Here is a 20255-nt window from a genome sequence, read left to right as displayed (position 1 = left end):
TTGCCTAAATCTTTTTTTTTTTTAAATGAAGATTTTATATTAATAGTGTTTGTAGTTATTCTATATGAGCTAGAGAGTGATAGATTTTAGAGTTTACGGTTGTTAGCATGTGGTTGTTTATGATTCTTTTTTTTCTGTTTTTTATACCTTGTACTTAGCTCTGGGAAGTCGGGGGGGGGAGGGGGGGAGGGGTAAGGAGGGAGGGATAGGGGAGGGGTAGGGGGGTTTGTTAAAGATAAAATGTATGATAAAACTTTTTAATAAAAAAAAAAGAAAATAAAGCTTTGGTGGTATAAGGCAATAACGAGTTTCCATTTCTATAAAGATACTTTTTCTTCTTGTTGTTCTTTGTCTGGAGACCTTCTATAAGTTAGTTTGGAAGTTATCTCTTGTTTTTTTTTTAATTCCAGCAAAAAGAATGAAGTAAGCTATTTAAAAACTACCAGAATAGTATATATGGCCCATCTTTCCTTATTCTCTCACAGCAGAGAGATATGAGATACTATAATGTCTTGCCTTTACATCACTTCCAACAATTTATCTGCTTTTAAATAATGTACGAACCTGCATAGTGCTTTCATTTACATTAACAGGTACTATGCCACCTGTTAATGTAACTAAAAGCACTACGCGGGTTTGTTTATTGCGTAAAACAGATATGACCTTAGAGAATAAAATGTATGCAGGGTTGGGCAGCAACATACTGTTGCAGAAGGCCATATTAAAGACATACTGATTATTGCGGTGGAATGATTTCTGGGAATCATAGTGTTGACGGTGACAAGATAGTGGAATACTTGGGAAAGGAGAGGACATCCTGTAGTAAGAGGGTAATGTTATGGTAAAAAAATAAGGCCAATACTCCAGGAAATAAAAAGTAGCACCTGATTTCTGATTGCTATAATCGGAATTTATTCTTGCTTCCTTTTTAGGACATTCTGTCTCCAAGGGGCGTCACAGCTAGACTTTTCTTCATGGTGTACAGCTATTCAGAATTCAGCAGGAAGTCAAGGGAATGCCTTGCAAGACCAGCAGCTCAACAAGAATGGCATTCCCATTATTGTGAGCAGTTGTATTTCATTTATCACCCAATATGGTAAGTTACTCAGAGGTTCCTTCAATCAACCAAAAATAATGTATACTTCATTGTGATCAGAGTAAGCCAAACTATCCCTCTTGCCTGAAAAAGAGTGGCTTTAAGTCTATTACCTTGCATGGGCAAGAAAATAAAGCATAAGAATGTGAACCTTGATTTCACAATAAATGGGGCTTGTATTTGATATACAACAGTTGCTAGAGTTCTTTTGTAATAGCTTAATAGCTTTTCTACTGTAATTCCTTATTGGTTTTTGGAAAACTGAGCCAGTTTCTTGACTAGCCATTTCAAATAAACTGACAGAACAATAGAATGCAAGAATTGGAAATAATTTAGTCCAATCTTTTGTGTGGGATAGGAATCCATTGTTTCAGTATCCCTGACAGATGGCCATTTAGCAGCTATTTAAGTGCCATTGAGGAAGTCAACCACCTCTGAATAGTTCGTTCTATTGTTAAATGGCTCTTATCATTTGGATTTTTTATATATAAAAGAAGAAAGAAGAAAAAGCAGTCAACAGGTTAAGCTAGATATTACACTAATCTTCAAATTCCTCTGTTAACCATCTGTTATTATATTTAGCCCGTAGAAAGTCCACAAACAGTTTCTAATCTCTTATAAATCTGTCTAGTCCATTATCTCTAATCAAAGCAGTTAATTTCACCATATCTGATAATTCAGTCAATTTCAAAATCCATTTTGAAAATCCATTTCTATATGGGGGGAAGTAAGCAGTGGGGTACCACAAGGTTATATGTCCAATGATGGGCTTGTCCATCATACCCAAGCTTCTGGTTTCATTAATTCTGTCAGGAACTCCCCCAAAGTTCCTGCAACTTCAACCCCCCCTATCATTTATTCTCTCTAAGTGAGAATTAAGTCCAGTATAGTTGACCTAATTCCTTCTGTACCTTTTAGAGACAAAATTGTCTGCTAGGTTTGTCAGGAACCTGTTTGATCTCCACTTGATGCAAAGTTTGTCTTCCAGTTGATATCAAGATAGCTAAAGTCCCCTATTACTATGATTAATGAATCAAAAGTTGGAATTAAGATTGCCGGAAGAAACATCAACAACCTAAGATATGCAGATGATACCACTCTAATGGCAGAAAGTGAAGAAGAACTAAAGAGCCTCTTGTTGCGGGTGAAGAAGGAGAGTGCAAAACTTGGGTTGAAACTAAACATTAAGAAAACCAAGATCATGGCATCTGGCCCTCTCAATTCCTGGCAAATAGATGGGAAAGAAATGGAGGTAGTGACAGATTTTATTTTCCTGGGCTCCAAGATCACTGCAGATGGGGACTGTAGCCAAGAAATTAAAAGACGCTTGCTCCTTGGGAGGAAAGCCATGGCAAATCTAGACAGCACACTAAAAAGCAGAGACATCACCCTGTCAACAAAAGTGCGTATAGTCAAGGCTATGGTCTTCCCAGTTGCAATGTATGGCTTTGAAAGCTGGACCATAAGAAAGGCTGAGCGCCAAAGAATTGAAGCCTTTGAACTATGGTGCTGGAGAAGACTCCTGCGAGTTCCTTGGACTGCAAGGCGATCAAACCGGTCAGTCCTAGAGGAGATCAACCCTGACTGCTCTTTAGAAGGCCAGATCCTGAAGCTCAAACTCAAATACTTTGGCCACCTAATGAGAAGGAAGGACTCACTGGAGAAGAGCCTAATGCTGGGAAAGGTTGAGGGCAAGAGAAGAAGGGGACGACAGAGAATGAGGTGGCTGGATGGAGTCACTGAAGCAGTAGGCGTGAGCTTAGATGGACTCCAGAAGATGGTAGAGGACAGGAAGGCCTGGAAGAACGTTGTCCATAGGGTCGCGATGGGTCGGACACGACTTCGCAACTAACAGCAACACTATGATTAAGTCAGCTTGATTGAGCTTGACAGTTATATGCCTGTTGTTCAAATTTAAAAGTTTTGAATTTGTCCAAATAAGTCTTTAAAAATAGTTATGTGACCACAATAAATTGCTTCTCTTTAAAGACTTTCTTTTTAAAAAAAGGTCTTATGGGTACTTAATGACAAACAGCTGTTTAGTTTCATTCAATCTCTACCACCTCTGTTCTGTGAATTTCAAATATATTAATTACCTCCTTTTCCTGTCCTTTTCCCTCTTTTCCCTCTTCTTACCTATTTATTAACTACCAGCAAAGCACAACCACCAACCAAAAAGAGGGACTACCAAAAGCCAGACCCATGGAACAGGTGACTGAAACTATTCTGATATGCAATACATGTTCCATGTATGCACTGATTCCCAAAGAACACCCAAACTACACATGCATCAGATGCAAATTATGCGAACTACTACTAGAAAAGGTCAGGAACTTAGAGGCAACTCTAGCCAAACCCCAACGTATGAAAGAAAGTTCCACTCAAACCAAACTAAACAACAAACAAATAACTACAGAGGATTTGACCCTACCAATAAACCCTTGGAGGAAGACAAATGGAAGTATGTCAACACACAGAAGGAAACACCACACTCAAAGCAAGAAACAGCATGCAACAAACAAACCCCTTCTCCCCAGTCCTACCCAACCAGAAGCAACCACATTAAAACTGAGCAATCAATTTCTCCCCTTAGAAGGAAATACGCAGACCCACAACCTCCCCCTCAAAGAAGACATGCAAGCACCTAGTAAAGAATCAACTTCAAATATCCCAAAAAAGCCACCTCAAACACCCCTTAAAAAGCCACACCAACAAACACACCTGAGACAAACAGAAAAGCGCCCCAGACTGCAGCCTCCCACCAAAAAAAGAAAGGAGAGTGTTGGTAATAGGAGATTCTATCCTCAAAGGAACAGAATCCTCCATCTGCAGACAAGACATACAATTCAGGGAGGTATGCTGTCTCCCTGGAGCAAAAATCAAAGATGTGGCCAAGAACCTAACCAAAATAATTAGGCCTACAGAATACTACTCCCTCCCCCTCCTCCACATTGGAACAAACGACACAACAAACAACCTGAGTGCAATAGTGAAAGACTACAAACAACTAGGCAACAAAGTTAAGAAGCTAGGAGCACAAGTAGTGTTCTTGTCAGTACTCCCAACGTAAGGCCAATACTCATTGAGAGAGAAAAAAACACCTCAGAAATAAATCACTGGCTAAAGGGTTGGTGTCACCAAGAAAACTTTGGTTTCCTAGATCACAGACTGCATTTTTCTACACAAGGGACTCTTGGCAAGGGATGGACTACATGAAAACAGGCAAAAATGTACTTGGAAAAAGACTGGCCCAACTCATCAGAAGGGCTTTAAACTAAAACTGAGGATGACGAGTGACCAATCTCTAGAATCTTTAGAACCCAAAACTAATCACAAATCCCAAGAAACAAAACAAACCACAAGGTAGGCAGTGATGAGAAAAAAAGAAAAACCCAAACAATAATCAGAAGATACAGGAAACATACCCACAGACAGGCATAAAAGCCTAAAATGCTTAAAAACAAATGCTCAAAGCTTGGGGAACAAACAGGGTGAACTAGAAGCAATAGTACATGAGGGAGAGTATGACATAGTTGGCATAACAGAAACCTCGTGGGACAAAAGCCATGAATGGAACAGACGGATGGATATAAATTATTCAAAAGAAACAGGTCTACAAAAAGAAGAGGGGGAGTTGCACTATATGTAAGAGAACGCTACATATCTGCAGAAATGCACATGACCCAAGACAAAATCTCTCCAGAGTGTTTATGGGTCAGTATAAAAGAGAAAAAGAGTGACATCACCATAGGTGTATATTACAGACCAACCAACCAACCAGAAGAAACAGATGAACTCTTTGCCAACCAGTTAACAAATGTATGCAGGAAGCACACCACAGTAACAATGGGAGACTTTAGCTATCCAGATATCAACTGGGAAACAAACTCTGCAGTGAGTGGGAGATTCCTAACCAACCTAGCTGACGACTTTGTCATCGAAAAGGTGGAGGAGGGAACTAGACGCAAAGCTATACTGGACTTAATCCTTACAAATAGGGAAGAAGTGATAGAGGGAATCAAAATTGCCGGAACCTTGGGTGAAAGTGACCATGCCATACTGGAATTTAATATAATGCAAACACCAGCAATAGAAAACAATCCAACCAGGCTTCCGGTTCCTGTTTTTCAGTGGAGCAGTCAGAGGATTCGGAATGCCAAACCCTCTGGCTGAAATTTCTTTTTGTTGGGGACCCTAAGAGGCCAGAACCCCTCCTGAAGGGGTGGAATGAAGGAAGGAAATCCCAGGGACTTAGGAGAGACGTGGTCTCTCTGAACAGTCCAGGAGAAGCCTCCCAAAAACCAATAGAAGAAAAGGCTGGCTAACTCCATGTCCAGCCCTAGCTGAAGACAGCAAAAGCCATAAGCTTTTAAACTAAGCGGATTTTAAACAGCATGCTTGAATCTGGGTAAGAATATTGATTTTCTCTATCCTACCTATTTTCCTGAAGAAGAAAGTCCCAAAAATAAGAGATCTCCGGGGAAAAAAGGAGGGGGATTTTACTCCCTCCTTTGGTTACTGGAAGTGGTGAAACTTACCCTTTAGAGAGAGGGGGGGTAAAGACTAGAAAGACCTGAAAAATCAGCAAATGCTGACACCTACTGGTGGGTGAGGATTTCTTTTCTCTGACCCTCAAAGTTCTTAAAAAATGCAGCTGTGTAAACAAAGTGAATCTGAAGCAATGAATACTTTACAAAAGGAAACATATGATAAGCGACAACAATTTCAAAGGACAATGATTTTAAACCACAAAGAAATACAGAACAACCTTGAGAGTATGAACCAACTTATTTCCAACTTAATTTCACTCCAAGAAATTTCCCAGGAAAATACAGTAGAGATGACTGAACATAATTCTAAGGATAGACACTTAAAGATGAAACCATATAAAATAAAAAATCATGATTTAATTCAAATGGAAAATATTTCAACACGTCCAAGCAACTTTGAAGATAAGGAGAAGAATGAGAAAAAATACTTTACAGGGAAACAAATGATGCAGCAACACACTGATTAAGAAAGGCAATGGCCAGAGAAAAAGATTAAAATGGAAATCAAGAAAATAGATGATGGGACTTATCAGAGAGAATATTTTAAAAAAACACATTTATTTGAATATGGCTAAAAATGGAAAAACTTTGGAATATATTACTCTTAGAGAGATTTTGTGTGTGTGTGTGTGTGTGTGTGTGTTAACTAATACAATAAGAAACATTTGTTTGAATATGGCTAAAGAAATGGAAGAACTTTGGAATATATTACTCTTAGAGGGATGATTTTTTTTAACTAATACAATATGTTTTTTTTCTTTTTCTTTCTGTAAAAAAAGTTGAAATGATTTAAACAAAGCAAACATTTTAGTTATTTAAATGTGATGATACGAAAAGCATAAAAATGTGTTTTGAATGAGAGTTAAAGGATTAGATGATTAGATCTACTGAATGGAATGCTTAAAGTTTGAATAGATTAAATACATTCTCAGGTATGGTCAAAAAGAATAAGAAATTGAGGGAATAAATGTATATTAAATTAGGGATACATATTTTAAATCATATGTTATTTTTTTGTATCTCAGTGCTTTTGGGAAAGAACAGGCTCCAGCTCAACCCGGCCAAGACTGAGTGGGTTTACGTACCGGCATCTCGACTTGTCCAAGAGGTTCCATCTTTGGTTATGGGAGGAGAGGTGTTGCCTCCCGTTGATAGGGCGTGCAATTTAGGCGTCCTCCTGGACTCACGACTCAGTTTTGAAGATCATATTGGAGTCGTGGCCAGGGGGGCATTTGCCCAGGTTCGCCTGGTGTGCCAGTTGCACCCCTATCTGGACCGAGATGCCCTACATACGGTCACTCATGCACTCGTTACCTCTCGGATAGATTACTGCAATGCTCTCTACATGGGGCTGCCCTTGAAGACCACCCGGAGGCTTCAGCTGGTGCAGAATGCGGCCGCGCGGGTAGTGATGGGAGCATCCCGATACTCCCATATTACACCCCTCCTGCGTGAGCTGCATTGGCTACCAGTTGTCTTCCGGGCGAGATTTAAGGTGCTGGTACTTACCTTTAAAGCCCTACATGGCTTAGGCCTGGGATATTTGCAGGACCGTCTGCTACCGGGGACAACTTCCCATCGCCCAGTGCGCTCACACAGAGAGGGCCTCCTCAGGGTGCCGTCGGCCAGACAATGTCGGCTGGCGACCCCCAGGGGGAGGGCCTTCTCTGTGGGAGCACCAGCCCTTTGGAACCAACTCCCCCTTGAGCTTCGGATGGCCCCGGACCTCCGGTCCTTTCGCCACGACCTCAAAACTTTTTTCTTCCATCAGGCTGACCTGGATTGATGATGGGTTTTTAAATATGTTTTAATTTTTAACTTTTAACTGTGTAGTTAATTTATTTTGGGGCTGTTATTTAATTCTTTTTAAATTTTTGTATTGTTGTTTTTTATTGTTGTTAGCCGCCCTGAGTCCTTCAGGAGATAGGGCAGCATATAAGTCCCAAAAATAAATAAATAAATAAATTTTGTCTTTTTTCCCCCTCTTTTTTGTCTCTCTCCTCTTTTCTTTTCTTTTCTTTTCTCTTTCTACTTTTTTACTTATTGATTAAGAAATATAAAAGTATGAGAGGGCTTATATGGAAAAAATAGAATTAAATCCACCAATGTAAATGTAATTAATTGTTGAGAAAATTGTCACTAGTAAGAATATTTAGAATTTGGGGGGAGAAATAAGCTGAAATAAGCATGGTAACAGGGTTTATGATAAGGCAACTAAAATGACAAATAGGATTATTGGAAAAACTATACACTTAATTGTTGTTTATCAAAATAATGAGAATTGTCTTAATCTAATGTTTTGCAAAGAAAGATACATTGGGGAAAGGGGAAATCAAATGAAATTTACATATGGAATATAGATTATAGAAGTCAATTGTTAAAGATTGTCTTATAAATGATACCCAGACACCATACTGTTTACAAATTACTGAATGACTTATGTTATGTTTAAAAATACCAATAAAATATATACAAAAAAAAGAAAAAAGAAAACAATCCAATCAATGTCCTAAATTTCAAAAGAGACGACTTTAACAAACTCGGAAAGAACCTAGGAAAGATCCCATGGATGAAAATCCTAAAGGGGAAAACAACCCAAGAAGTGTGGGAAACCCTGAAAAATGCGATCGTAAAAGCCCAAATCAGCACAATACCATTGAGAAAGAAAAACAAGAAATCTAGGAAGAAACCAGCATGGCTGCACAAAGATCTCACTAACAAACTAAAAGACAAAAAGGACAAACACAAAAAATGGAAAGAGGGGTGCATAACGAAGGCTGACTATCAGCAGACAGCCAAGAGCATGCAAAGAAGAAGTCAGGAAAGCAAAGGCTTAGTATGAACAAAGACTCGCAATGGAAATCAAGGACAACAAAAAAAGTTTCTTACAATATATTAACAACAGTTTCCAACAAGGAAACTGTAGGCCCACTAAAGAGAGAAGATGGTAAAGAAATTACACAGAGAAAGCAGAGCTGCTTAACTCATACTTTGCATCAGTCTTCACACAAAAAGAAACCATAGCCCAACACCCCCCAAAAAACACTGCAAAAGATATACTAGAAAAAAAATCAAAATAAGCAAGAAAATGGGAAGAGAATACCTATTCAATCTTGACAAATACAAATCACCAGGACCCAACAGATTACACCCAGAGTTCTGAAAGAGCTGGCAGATGTTTTCTCAGAACCATTACACCACATCTTTCACAAATCCTGGAGCACCAGGGGAAGTACCCAAGTATTGGAAAAGGGCTGATGTGGTTCCCATCTTCAAAAAAGGGGGAAAAAAGGACCCAGGAAACTACAGACCAATCAGTTTAACATCAATACCGGGGAAGATCCTAGAAAAGATAATCAGAAAACAGATCTGCGAACAGCTAGAAGCAAAGCAAGTCATAACTAGCAGCCAGCATGGGTTTGTTAAAAACAGATTATGCCAAACCAATCTGATCTCATTCTTCGATAAAGTAACTTAACTAGCAGACCAACAAAACGCAGTGGACGTAGTATACCTAGATTTCAGTAAGACATTTGACAAAGTAGACCACAACCTACTCCTCAGTAAGCTAGAAAAAAGTGGAATAGACAACATCACAACCAGATGGATCTGTAACTGGCTGATGGATTATTCCGAAGGAAGACCAGGAGACAGCAGGCACGGTTAACAGTTTATTTTAGGGCTCCAGTCCCGGGCGAGGCACCGCCGGGATTCCCCCTTATTTATACACACCTTCAGTAGCAACAAACAACAATAAACCAATCATCTGGCGGTGTTCTCCCGCCACGCGGCGGCAGCCAATCGGGCGAGATCAGCTGTGGCAGCCACGGCTGTCAATGAGCTGTTGCTGTGGCCAGCTGACAGTTTTGACAGCTCCGGTTGAACTGCGCATGCGCGGCCCAGGCAGGTTTGACAGCTGTCAGTGTACTGCACCTGCGCGGCAGTTTGACAGCTGTCAAATTCAGCCGCTTGCTGCACCGGTGGGGGGGGGTGAGCGGCGGCAGCCCTTTTGACAGCTGTCAACGGGCTGCCGTGTTTCCCTCACGAACGTGTGAGGAGAGTGAACTCGTGTTTCCCTCACGAACGTGTGAGGTGTTTAATTAGTTTAACATTAGATATGTAACAGCTGACAGTACTCCTCAATATCTTCATAAATGACTTAGATGAGGGAATTGAAGGGGAACTCATCAAATTTGCAGATGACACCAAACTGTCAGGAGTAGCCACCAACCCAGAAGACAAACTCAGGATCCAAAAAGATCTTGGTTGTATAAACAGAGGCATAGAATCAAAATCACGTGAAGTATCAGTAAGGCCACATCTGGAATACAAAAAGATCTTGACAAACTTGAACAATGGACCCTATCCAACAAAATGAGTTTCAATGTGGAGAAAAGCAAAGTCTTACACTTAGGCAGGAAAAACCAAAAGAACAAATACAGTTTGGGTGAGACCTGGTTTAAAAACAGTAACTGTGAGAGGCACCTTGGAGTCCTGCTGGATGATCACAACTATGAGCCAGCAGTGTGCAACAGCAACCAAAAAACCTAATACAATCTTGGGTTGTATAAACAGAGGCATAGAATCAAGATCACACGAAGTATTAGTACCACTTTATAAAGCCCTAGTAAGACCACACCTAGAATACTGCAGCCAATTTTGGTTACCATATCACAAAAAAGATGTTGAGAGACGAAACAATTCAGAGAAGAGCAACTAAGATGATCAAAGGACTGGAGACCAAAACGTACGAAGAAGGGCTGCAGAACCTGGGCTTGGCTAGTCTAAAGAAAAGAAGAAATAGGGGAGACATGATAGCAGTATTCCAGTATCTGAGGGGCTGCCACAAGGCAGAGGGGGACAAGTTGTTCACCAGAGCACCAAAGGGAAGGACAAGAAACAATGGTTGGAAGCTGATCAAGCAGAGAAGCAACCTGGAATTAAGGAGAAACTTCCTGACAGTGAGGACAATCAAATAATGGAACAGCTTACCCCCAGAAATCATGGGTGCTTCATCTCTGGAAGTTTTTAAAAAGAGACTGGACAATCATCTGACTGAGATGGTATAGGATCTCCTGCTTGAGCAGGTGGCTGGACTAGAAGACCTCCAAGGTCCCTTCCTGCTCTATTCTATTCTATTCTATTCTATTCTATTCTATTCTATTCTATTCTATTCTATTCTATTCTATTCTATTCTATTCTATTCTATTCTATTCTATTCTATTCTATTCTATTCTATTCTATTCTACTTTCCTTAGTCCCTTCACTAAACTTCCTTAGTTTTCTGTCTGATTAATTGATCACATTTTAAACTGCACATTTTCCTCAGAGATGGACTTTGTAAAATAAAATGTTAAAATATAAAAAACAGTAAAAAATTAAAATTTAAAATGAAGCAAGGATTGAACCCTGTTTTAAAAATTAGTTAAAAAGGAAAGTACAGGGTGATGAAGGTAGACATTTTGTCTTCAGTGTATAAAGTGGCTGAATGTGTGGAAGATTTGGATGAAAAAGTTAAAGATTCGACTCAAAAGAATGCCATATTAGAAGCAAAAGTATTGGAGAATGAAGATGTAAGAGACAAAATGGATAAAGAATTGAGTCTTGCTCAATATTTCCAGATGCAGTTTGCCATTAGAATCAGAGGTTTAAAGGAGAATATTAAGGAAGATCTAAAGCAGCTGGTTTCTGAGGCTCTCGAAGTGGTATTGAATCAGCCAGCATCTGAAATAAAAGGAGGCATGGATAAAGTGTATCGTGTGAACTCATGGATTGCTAGACAGAGAAAGTTGCCTAGAGATGTGGTGGTTTATTTTACAAAAAGGGAAATTAGAGATGAAGTTATACAAGCTGCCTATGATACTAAGGTCGTGATTGCTGATCAAGAAGTTCTGGTTCTAAAAGAAATTCCTCCAAAGATTTTAAGGAGAAGGAAGGATTTTACATTTCTTGTGCAAGAGCTCAAGCAACGAGATATAAGGTTCAGATGGGAGATTCCAGCTGGGTTGATGGTGATGCATGAAGGTAAAAGGTACCGTCTGGTTACTGTGATGCAAGCGCGTGATTTTTACAATAATGTTTTAAAAGCAACCCCATTAACACTTCTGGAAGCTGCAAAGGGATCTGGAGAAGGAGAACATCAAGAGGCTGAAGATGGACAGACAGAGGAGAATGGTGCTGGAGGAGATCAAGTTATAACACTTTTGGATGCTCCCAGAGAACAGAGGGTGACGCGTGCTGCTTTAAAACGATCAAAAAAGATAAAAGAACAAGATCAGCAGAAGTCTGTGGAACTTTCACAACGTACTTACAGTCAAGTAGTGGGAGGTGGGAAAAGATTTGGGTGAGGAATGTAAAATTTATACAAGTTTGAAATCTAAGAGAGAATTTTTATAAAATGTTTTATAGATGGTATTTAGATTTTAAAAAGCTAAGCATGTATCTGAATTATTAGCCTAAATGTTGGAGGTGTGGTGATAAAGATGTAATATATTTTCATATTTTCATATATGGTAGACTTGTAAAAAGGTTAAGGCTTTTTGGATAAAAGTCTGATGGAATATACTAAGTTGATGTTGAATTTAATTACGGGGATAGTACTGGAAAGAGGAACTGCCGACTATAGAAGAGTGGATTTTAAAGGTTTCTGACCTGGTCGAAATGGTGAAGATTTCGGCCTATTTGAAAGATTACTCGCAGGAACGTTATATTATGGAAGGGAGAAAATGGCTTGGGTTTATTTAGAACAAGTATAGGGTTAAGAAGTTTTATACTTGAATAAGTCTTCTTTCTTTGTTTCTTTTTCTATATTAGTTTTTTTTATATATATTTATATATATTTAATATTACTAAGGTTTGTTTTATCCTATATAAGCTAGAGAGTGATAGATTTTAGAGTTTATGGTTGTTAGTATATGGTTGTTTATGATTGTTTTTTTTATATATACCTTGTATTTAGCTCTGGGAAGTGGGGGGGAGGGGGGCAGGGGGGAGAGGAAGGGGGGGAGGGAGAAGGGGGGGGAGGGGGGATTTTTTAAGGGAAAAATTGTATGTTAAAACTTTTCAATAAAAAAAAAAAGGAAAAAGAGGGCCTCTCAGGGTGCCATCTAGATCCACGGCTGCATGCCCTTCTTTGCTCCCCACACAAGGCTGCAGAGCCATGTTTCAAACTCCTTAGAAGGCCAGGAGAGTGGGGCTTGCCTCACCTCCAGGGAGAGAATATTTCAAGGGGTAGGGGCAACAAGCAGAGAAGTTTCTCTTCTTAGACTCTATCAGTTGAAGTTCTTTTAACTGACAGGATCTGCAACATATCTTCCCTGCCTGGCCGGTGGGTGGGGCCAATCTAATTGGACGAAAATGGTTCTGTAGATAGCCTGGTCCCATGCCTTGTAAGGCTTTATAGGTCACAACTAACACCTTGAATTGGATTCAGATCCAAATTGGCACTCAGTGCAATATGCAGAACAAGGGTGTTATATGTCACTCACCTTCTCACTAGCAGCTACCAACTGTAGTAGAGCTGGTACACTAAGAAAGTTCTCCAGTGGTGCTATATTGTTTTATTAATTCATTTATTCATTTTCTATAACTGCCCAACTCAACCAAGTGACTCTAGGTGGCTTAGAACAGGGGTCTCCAACCCCCGGACCATGGACCACTACTGGACTATGAGATGTTTGGAACCAGGCCATGGATGCAGCGGGCGAGTGTGCGTGCGCGTGCACATCCCCACTTGCATGAGCAATGGGTGAACGTGTGCGCACACACTCCATTTATGTAAGTAGGGGGCACGTGCGCCCACCACTCACACAAATGGAGCTGCACGCGAGCTTGCTAGCCACTCATGCGAAGCCATCCCTTGTCTGCCCAACCCCCCTCTCACTGGTCTGCAAAGTTGGAAAGGTTGCAAAACTCTGGCTTATAACATCACAAACAATTCTGTTTTTCAGTTTAACTGTTCTAAGTGCCATTTACAGGGTAATTGTTGGCCAGCCACCTCCTTCTCAGGAAAGAAGAGGAGAGGTAGACCACCACCCCTCCGACCAATGCCTGTGGAGTAGCCAGTAGGAAAGCAAGCCACTGCAGATAGCAGCATTGCTTGGATTGGTTCCATGCTTGTTTCTTTTTTTCTACACTGCTGAGGATTAAGATATTATATGCATCTTAACATTTAACATTAAATATTACATTTCATATTGTCCCCAAAGTGCTTTTTCAAAAGGCAACTGGACTTTGTTTGTTTTTTTCCTTGAAGACATTTCGCTTCTCATCCAAGAAGCTTCTTCAGCTCAAAAAAAAAACAACAACCCCAAAGTCCAGTTGCCTTTTGCAAAAGCACTTTTGGGACAACCATGACCTGGATGACTGAGCATCTCTATATACATTTCATGTTATTATAAAGCCTGTTTCCCTTCCTTCTTCATCAGGGTTACAGCACGAAGGTATTTATCGGAAGAATGGAGCAAAATCTCGTATCAAAATTTTGATGGAGGAGTTTCGGCGAGATGCAAGAAATGTCAAATTGCGTATCAGCAACAATTTTGTTGAAGATGTGACGGATGTGTTGAAGAGATTTTTCCGGGAGCTCGAGGATACTATCTTCACTACGCATTTTCATCCCCAGTGGAATGAGGCCGCAGGTTTCATCCTTCTTTCTTATACTGCCCAACTTTAACAAGCCACTTGGGTCTCTATGACAGCAGACCAGCTTTTGATTGGTGGTATTATTTAGTTCATTGAGAAGCTGCCATACCTTTGAATCTTTGTCTTGAGCCCTCCAAAGTTATACAATTTGTCATTTTATTTATTTTTCACATTTTTGAAATGCCCATCTCCCATCATCATTGTTAATACTGGGAAAACCATTTTTAAACTTAAACATATTTTTATCTATATTTCAAAACAGGGGAGGGCAGCTATGCCTTGCAGTGTGCATGCAACCCATCCAGAATCTTTCCTAGAGTTCCTCCAGATCATCCTAGATGATATCACTGAAATTCAATGGCAGAAATGTCTATTACAGTTTGCATAAATTTCCTGAACTTTTGGAAAAGTTTTAGACACCAATGTCACCCTTTAAAATTCCCATAGGATAGGGGTGTCAAACTGCCAGCCTGAGGGCCAGACGCGTCATCCAGAAGCCACACCCACCCCATTGCCAGCAATGGCAAAACCGTCCTGATACGTTGTGCGACGTCACATGATGTCGCGAGTTTGACATGTCTGCCATGGAACATACAAAAACTACAAATCAGGCTGATATTCTTAGTTTCTCTAGAAAGTGAGAAAATGGGTAGAAGATGAATCATAGGCCTTCTGAAGATTAAAACTCTATCTTAACTACTAAAGCTATGCCTGCAGATTTCCTCTCTGATACCTTGGTTCCAATCTACAATAGCGCGCGGGGGGGGGATTGAATCAGGACTAATCAGCCTGACATCAATCCTGGAATATCCTGGAAAAATAATCAAGTAGCATATTTGTGAGCACTTAGAAATGAACAGACACTTACTAGAAATCAACACAAATCATCCCAGACAAACCTGATCCTCTTTTTTGACAAGTGTCAAAAAGTGTTTACTGTGTTTATTTAGTCTTCAGGAGACATTTGACAAAATAGACCACATCCTACTTCTTGGTAAGATAGAATATGGGATAGACAATGTCACACCAGATGGATTCTCAACTGGTTGACCAACTCAATTCAGCACATACCTAGTCCTCAATGGAACTACATCTACATGGAGGGAAGCATGCAGTGGGATACCAGGATCAGAATAGATTTGGTAGGGACCTTGGAGGTCTTCTAGTCCAGCCCCTTGCTCCAGCAGGAGATCCTATACCATTTCAAACAAGTGACTGTCCAGTCTTGTCTTAAAAACCTCCAGTGATTAAGCACCCTCATCTGAAGGCAAGCTGTTCTATTGGTTAATTAATAGTCCTCACTATTAGGAAGTTTGTCCTTAATTCTAGGTTGCTTCTCTCCTTAATTAGTTTCCATCCGTTGTTTCTTGTCTTGCCTTCTGGTGCTTTAGAAAATAAATTAACTCCCTCCTCCTTGTGGCAGCCTGTCAAATACTGGAATACTGCTATCATGTCCCCCTAGTCCTTCTTTTCTCTAGACTGGCCATTCCCAAATCCTGCAACCATTCTTCATTTGTTAGTCTCCAGGACTTTAATCATCTTAGTTGCTCTTCTTTACACTTTTCCCAGTCTCAGCTTCTTTTTTTATAATGTAGTGACCAAAACTGGATGCAGTATTCCAGATGTGGCCTTACTAATACTTCACGTGATTTTGATTCTGTGCCTCTGTTTATACAACCAAGAATTGTAATAGCATTTTTGGCTGCTGCCGCACATTACTGACTCGTGTTTAAGGGATCGTCCACTAGGATTCTAAAGGCCTTCTCACAGTTACTGTTTTTGAGCCAGGTTTTGCCTAATCTGTACTTGTACTTTTGATTTTTCCTGGCCAGGAGTAAAACCTTGCTTTTCTCCACATTAAATGTGTGTTGGCTTAGTGGCATCTGCAAATTTGATGAGTTCCCCTTTTATGCCCTCATCTAAGTCATTTATGAAGATATGGAAGAATACTGAGCCTAAGACAGAACCTTGTGGTACCCCACTGCTTACTTCCCTCCATGTGGTTGTAGGATTACTTGTTGAGTACTGTTTGTCAGCCAGTTACAAATCCATCTGGTGGTGATGCTGTCCATCCCACATTTTTATAGAATAGAATAGAATAGAATAGAATAGAATAGAATAGAATAGAATAGAATAGAATAGAATAGAATAGAATAGAATAGAATAGAATAGAATAGAGCTGGAAGGGACCTTAGAGGTCTTCTAGTCCAGCCCCCTGCTCAAGCAGGAGAACCTATATCGTCTCAGACTAGTGGATGTCTAGTCTCTTCTTAAAAATCTCCAGTGATGGAGTGCCCACAGTTTCTGAGTGTAAGCTGTTCCACTGGTTGATTATTCTAAATGTTAGGAAATTTCTCCTTAGTTCCAGGTTGCTTCTCTCTTTGGTCAGTTTCCAACTGTTGTTTCTTGTCCTTCCATCTGGTGCTTGGTAAACAACCTGTCCCCCTCTGCCTCATGGCAGCCCGTCAGATACTGGAACAGTGCTATCATGTCTCCCCTATTTCTTCTTTTCCTTAGACTAGTCAGACCCAAATCCCATAGCCATTCTTCATATGTTTTAATCTCCAGGCCTTTGATCATCTTAGTTGCTCTTCTTTGAATTTTTTCCAATCTCTCAACATCTTGTTTGTGGTATGGTGACCAAAATTGGCTGCAGTATTCTAGGTGTGGTCTTAGTAGGGCTTTATAAAGCGGTAATAGTACTTCTCATGATCTTGATTCTATGCCTTTGTTTGTACAACCCAGGACTGTGTTAGCTTTTTTGGTTACTGCTGCACACTGCTGGCTCATAGTCAAGTGAACGTCTACTAGGACTCCCAAGGTCCTTCTCACAGTTACTGCTGTTTTAAGTTTTATTATTTTTTAACAGAGTTCAATAATAATTATTCAACAAAAACGTGTTGTCTAAGAATCTTATTCACTAATACAAATTAAATTCCTAATCCATAAATCTTTTCTCTAACCATTTTTCTTTTTTTATTTCTTTTTTCTGTTTACTCCCCTTCCTCCTTATGTGATTGGTTATCTAGTGGTTTTTGCTCGGAATTCGGTTCTATAGATCAGGGGTCCCCAACCTGTGGGGTACATATGTACTCTTTAGGTACATATGTAGGCTTGTTTTTTATGGAAGCTGTTTGTTCCCTATTGTGTTCAATTTAGGTGTAGCGGTTTTCTTCTTTAGGTTCATATATGGAGTCATCATTTTTTTAGAACCTACTTCCTCCCTATTGTGTTTTATTTTGGTGTAGTCTTTTTGTTTAGGTTGGGATTTCTTGCTTTGCTCATTGAGTTTCAGAGTGGCTAGAGCTGCCAGTGCTTGCCTTAAGTGAAATATCTTGAGTGCGTATAGTGCAGAAATTGTCAATAAAAAAGTGGGGACTAGCTGGGCAAGATTATTCATTAACAAAAGAGAAATAGGAAAGGAAGAAAAAAAAATAGAACTATACACTTTGTCTTAAGAAGTAACCTGAATCACTAACAGATGACACAGAAGAAAATTCTCAGGAACTTTATGTGTCTTCTACAGTCTTCTTCTAAACCACACATGCAGAGAAGCCTTGGTCTCTACATTTGAATCAATGTAACTTGCAAAAAGAGAAAAACTACAAACTATATGGAGAATGTATACCTCAGTTTTCTGATCAACGCAGGACATATTTTGATTTTATGCAAATTATAGTCACCAACATTTAATTCTGTTTCTCTTTCTTAGAAATTTCCCAGAAGTCCCAGCGCCTGGAGAGATACAAGGAGCTAATAAACTTCCTGCCCCATCTCAACCGCAGAACTTTGGCTGCTTTGATTGGCCACTTGTATCGGTTAGTCTGTTCTCCCTCACTTCCTATTGCAAAGAGGTCTGATGTACTTGTCAGAACTCTCATGGCATATTCTTTTTTTTTTTAAAGTGCCCCTTAGATATACTGGTACATTTGTTTCAAAGACTAAGACTGTGGAATTTGAGCTTCCCAGAAAGAAAGAAATCAACGACAATAAAGAGCAAATACAATAGTGTCGTTGTTGCTACGCTTTTGAACCTTAGATTTGAATCTATTTCCCAGGTCCATTTTTATTTTCTAAGACCCAAATCTGTTTCCCAAAGCCCTGCATGTTTGCTACTAAAAGATTCGTCCACCCCGACCCTTGCTGCAATAAGTTCAACCAGATAAACATAATCAAATCTACAATGTATCTAATGGCAATACATGCAATGGTGAAAGGTTTTACTCCCAAGTGCTTCCAGTTTCAGACATTTCCAGAAGCCAACAGTGATGGTGCTACCATTACTTGAAGAGGAAAGCTATAGGCCTTAATTAGTTAAAACCAGCACTTTGAATTGTATCTTGAAATTTACTGGTGACCAGTGTAGCAATTGTAAAATTTATTCTAAGAGTAGTTACATTTGCCCAAACTATGACTTTTTGGACCAAACGCAACCTCTCATTGTACTAATCCAACCATATGGTAGAAAGTGTACGAGTGACCATTCCTTTGCCTCCTGTCATAGGAAGGATGCATCCAGAGATGAACAAAGTGCCCCCTGGCCAAAGCTTTCATCTGCCTATCTGTCAGGAGCTGTAGACCTCCATATCACACAATTCCTCTTTCAAGAGGAAGTCCAACATTCCAGAATTATCTCTGAAGCATATAAAGATTTGTATAGATAGTGACTTCATCTTGCTAGTATTCAACTTCCAGGCCTCAGCAGTCCCTAAACACTGATTCAAAATATTTCTGGCTTGGCCCCATGTTGAGAATATGAAGCTGTCTATCATCAGCTCAATCCAAACTGACTGATTAATACATTCAGATGTTTTGTGTAAATGTTAAAACAGCAGGGAAAAAAGCATTGAGCTCCATGGGAACCTCACAAATGTGAGCTTACTGGCTGACCTATCCTTTCTCATTGCTATCTACTGATACCATCCCCTTAGAATTAAACAGAACCATTGAAGCAAGAGTGTCTCGAAGTTCAAACTCTTGCAGTTGATGCAGAATGATATTGTGATATCAAAGACTCCTGAGAAGTCTAAAAGGACTATAAAGAATGTATTCCTCTATCCAGATCTCAAAAAAAGTATGTTTCCAACCCATGATTGTTTCTGAATCCAGGCTGAAATGAATATAGATAGCCTATTTATTCAAGAGCACCATGTAGCCCCATCCTTTCTTGTTGATAGTTATACCTAGACTTCTGTTTGCAAATGTGCCAGACCTTGCAGTTTTTCCTCTCATCACTGCCTCCTTCCATTGGACACAGCAATTAACTTTTAATGGGTCTTTTTGCTCTCCACTGTAGGGTGCAGAAATGTGTCAGTCTCAATCACATGAGCACCAAGAACCTAGCTTTGCTATTTGCTCCCAGTCTCTTCCAGACGAATGGAAAAGGGCAACAAGAAGTCAAGGTGATGGAGGACTTGATTGACAACTATGTTCACATTTTTGATGTGAGTCTGGGTCTCCTCCCCCTGTATCATTACACTTTTGTTTTATGTGTATTTGACTGTAGCTTTTCATTTACTCTAGATTGATGAAGACCGGGTGTTACAGATGGACTTGGAGAACAGTTTGATTACTACCTGGCGGGATGTGAAGGTACTACAGTGCTTACTACCCATCCCTTTTGTATAGTGCTTAGCAGATATATTGACAACATCAGCTATCAGGGGCAAGTAACCAGAACCATTCTGTGAATAGGCCCATGTAGACACTTTACTACTGATCACTTATATTACAAGAATCTCGCCAGATTTTCTACTTTTCCTTGGGAAATGGCAGACCTCATATGTTTCCTCTCCAAATTGGCTTCAAGCTGGAATGTATTTTTACTCCCCTAGGAGCCTCTTTTTCTTCTTCAGTCACTATTTCTACCACATCAGCAATTAAATAAACATTTTCTTAAGGCAGGGATAGTAAACTTTTTCAATATTCATATTGAATCTGAATAGGCATCCATAATCCAAGCCTAG

The 20255-nt window shown here is 39.8% G+C and overlaps 1 protein-coding gene across 1 annotated transcript in view; it reads left to right on the top strand.

Annotated features, from left to right (window-relative positions):
- ARAP3 (ArfGAP with RhoGAP domain, ankyrin repeat and PH domain 3) overlaps positions 1-20255 on the top strand; it is a gene marked incomplete at its 5' end in the record, with an annotated part of 117575 nt that overhangs the window by 52625 nt on the left and 44695 nt on the right. Inside the window, 5 exons of the mRNA XM_081325543.1 lie at positions 933-1096; positions 14073-14285; positions 18002-18107; positions 19586-19733; positions 19813-19881. Coding sequence (XP_081181669.1) covers positions 933-1096; positions 14073-14285; positions 18002-18107; positions 19586-19733; positions 19813-19881 — 700 coding nt within the window. The remainder of the gene's footprint in view (positions 1-932; positions 1097-14072; positions 14286-18001; positions 18108-19585; positions 19734-19812; positions 19882-20255) is intronic.

This window comes from Vipera berus (genome assembly GCF_964194415.1).
Source record: "Vipera berus genome assembly, chromosome: 3".
NCBI classification, from domain to species: Eukaryota; Metazoa; Chordata; class Lepidosauria; order Squamata; family Viperidae; genus Vipera; species Vipera berus.
Note: the sequence above shows the minus strand (reverse complement) of the source record. Positions and strands in the feature narration are given on the sequence as shown.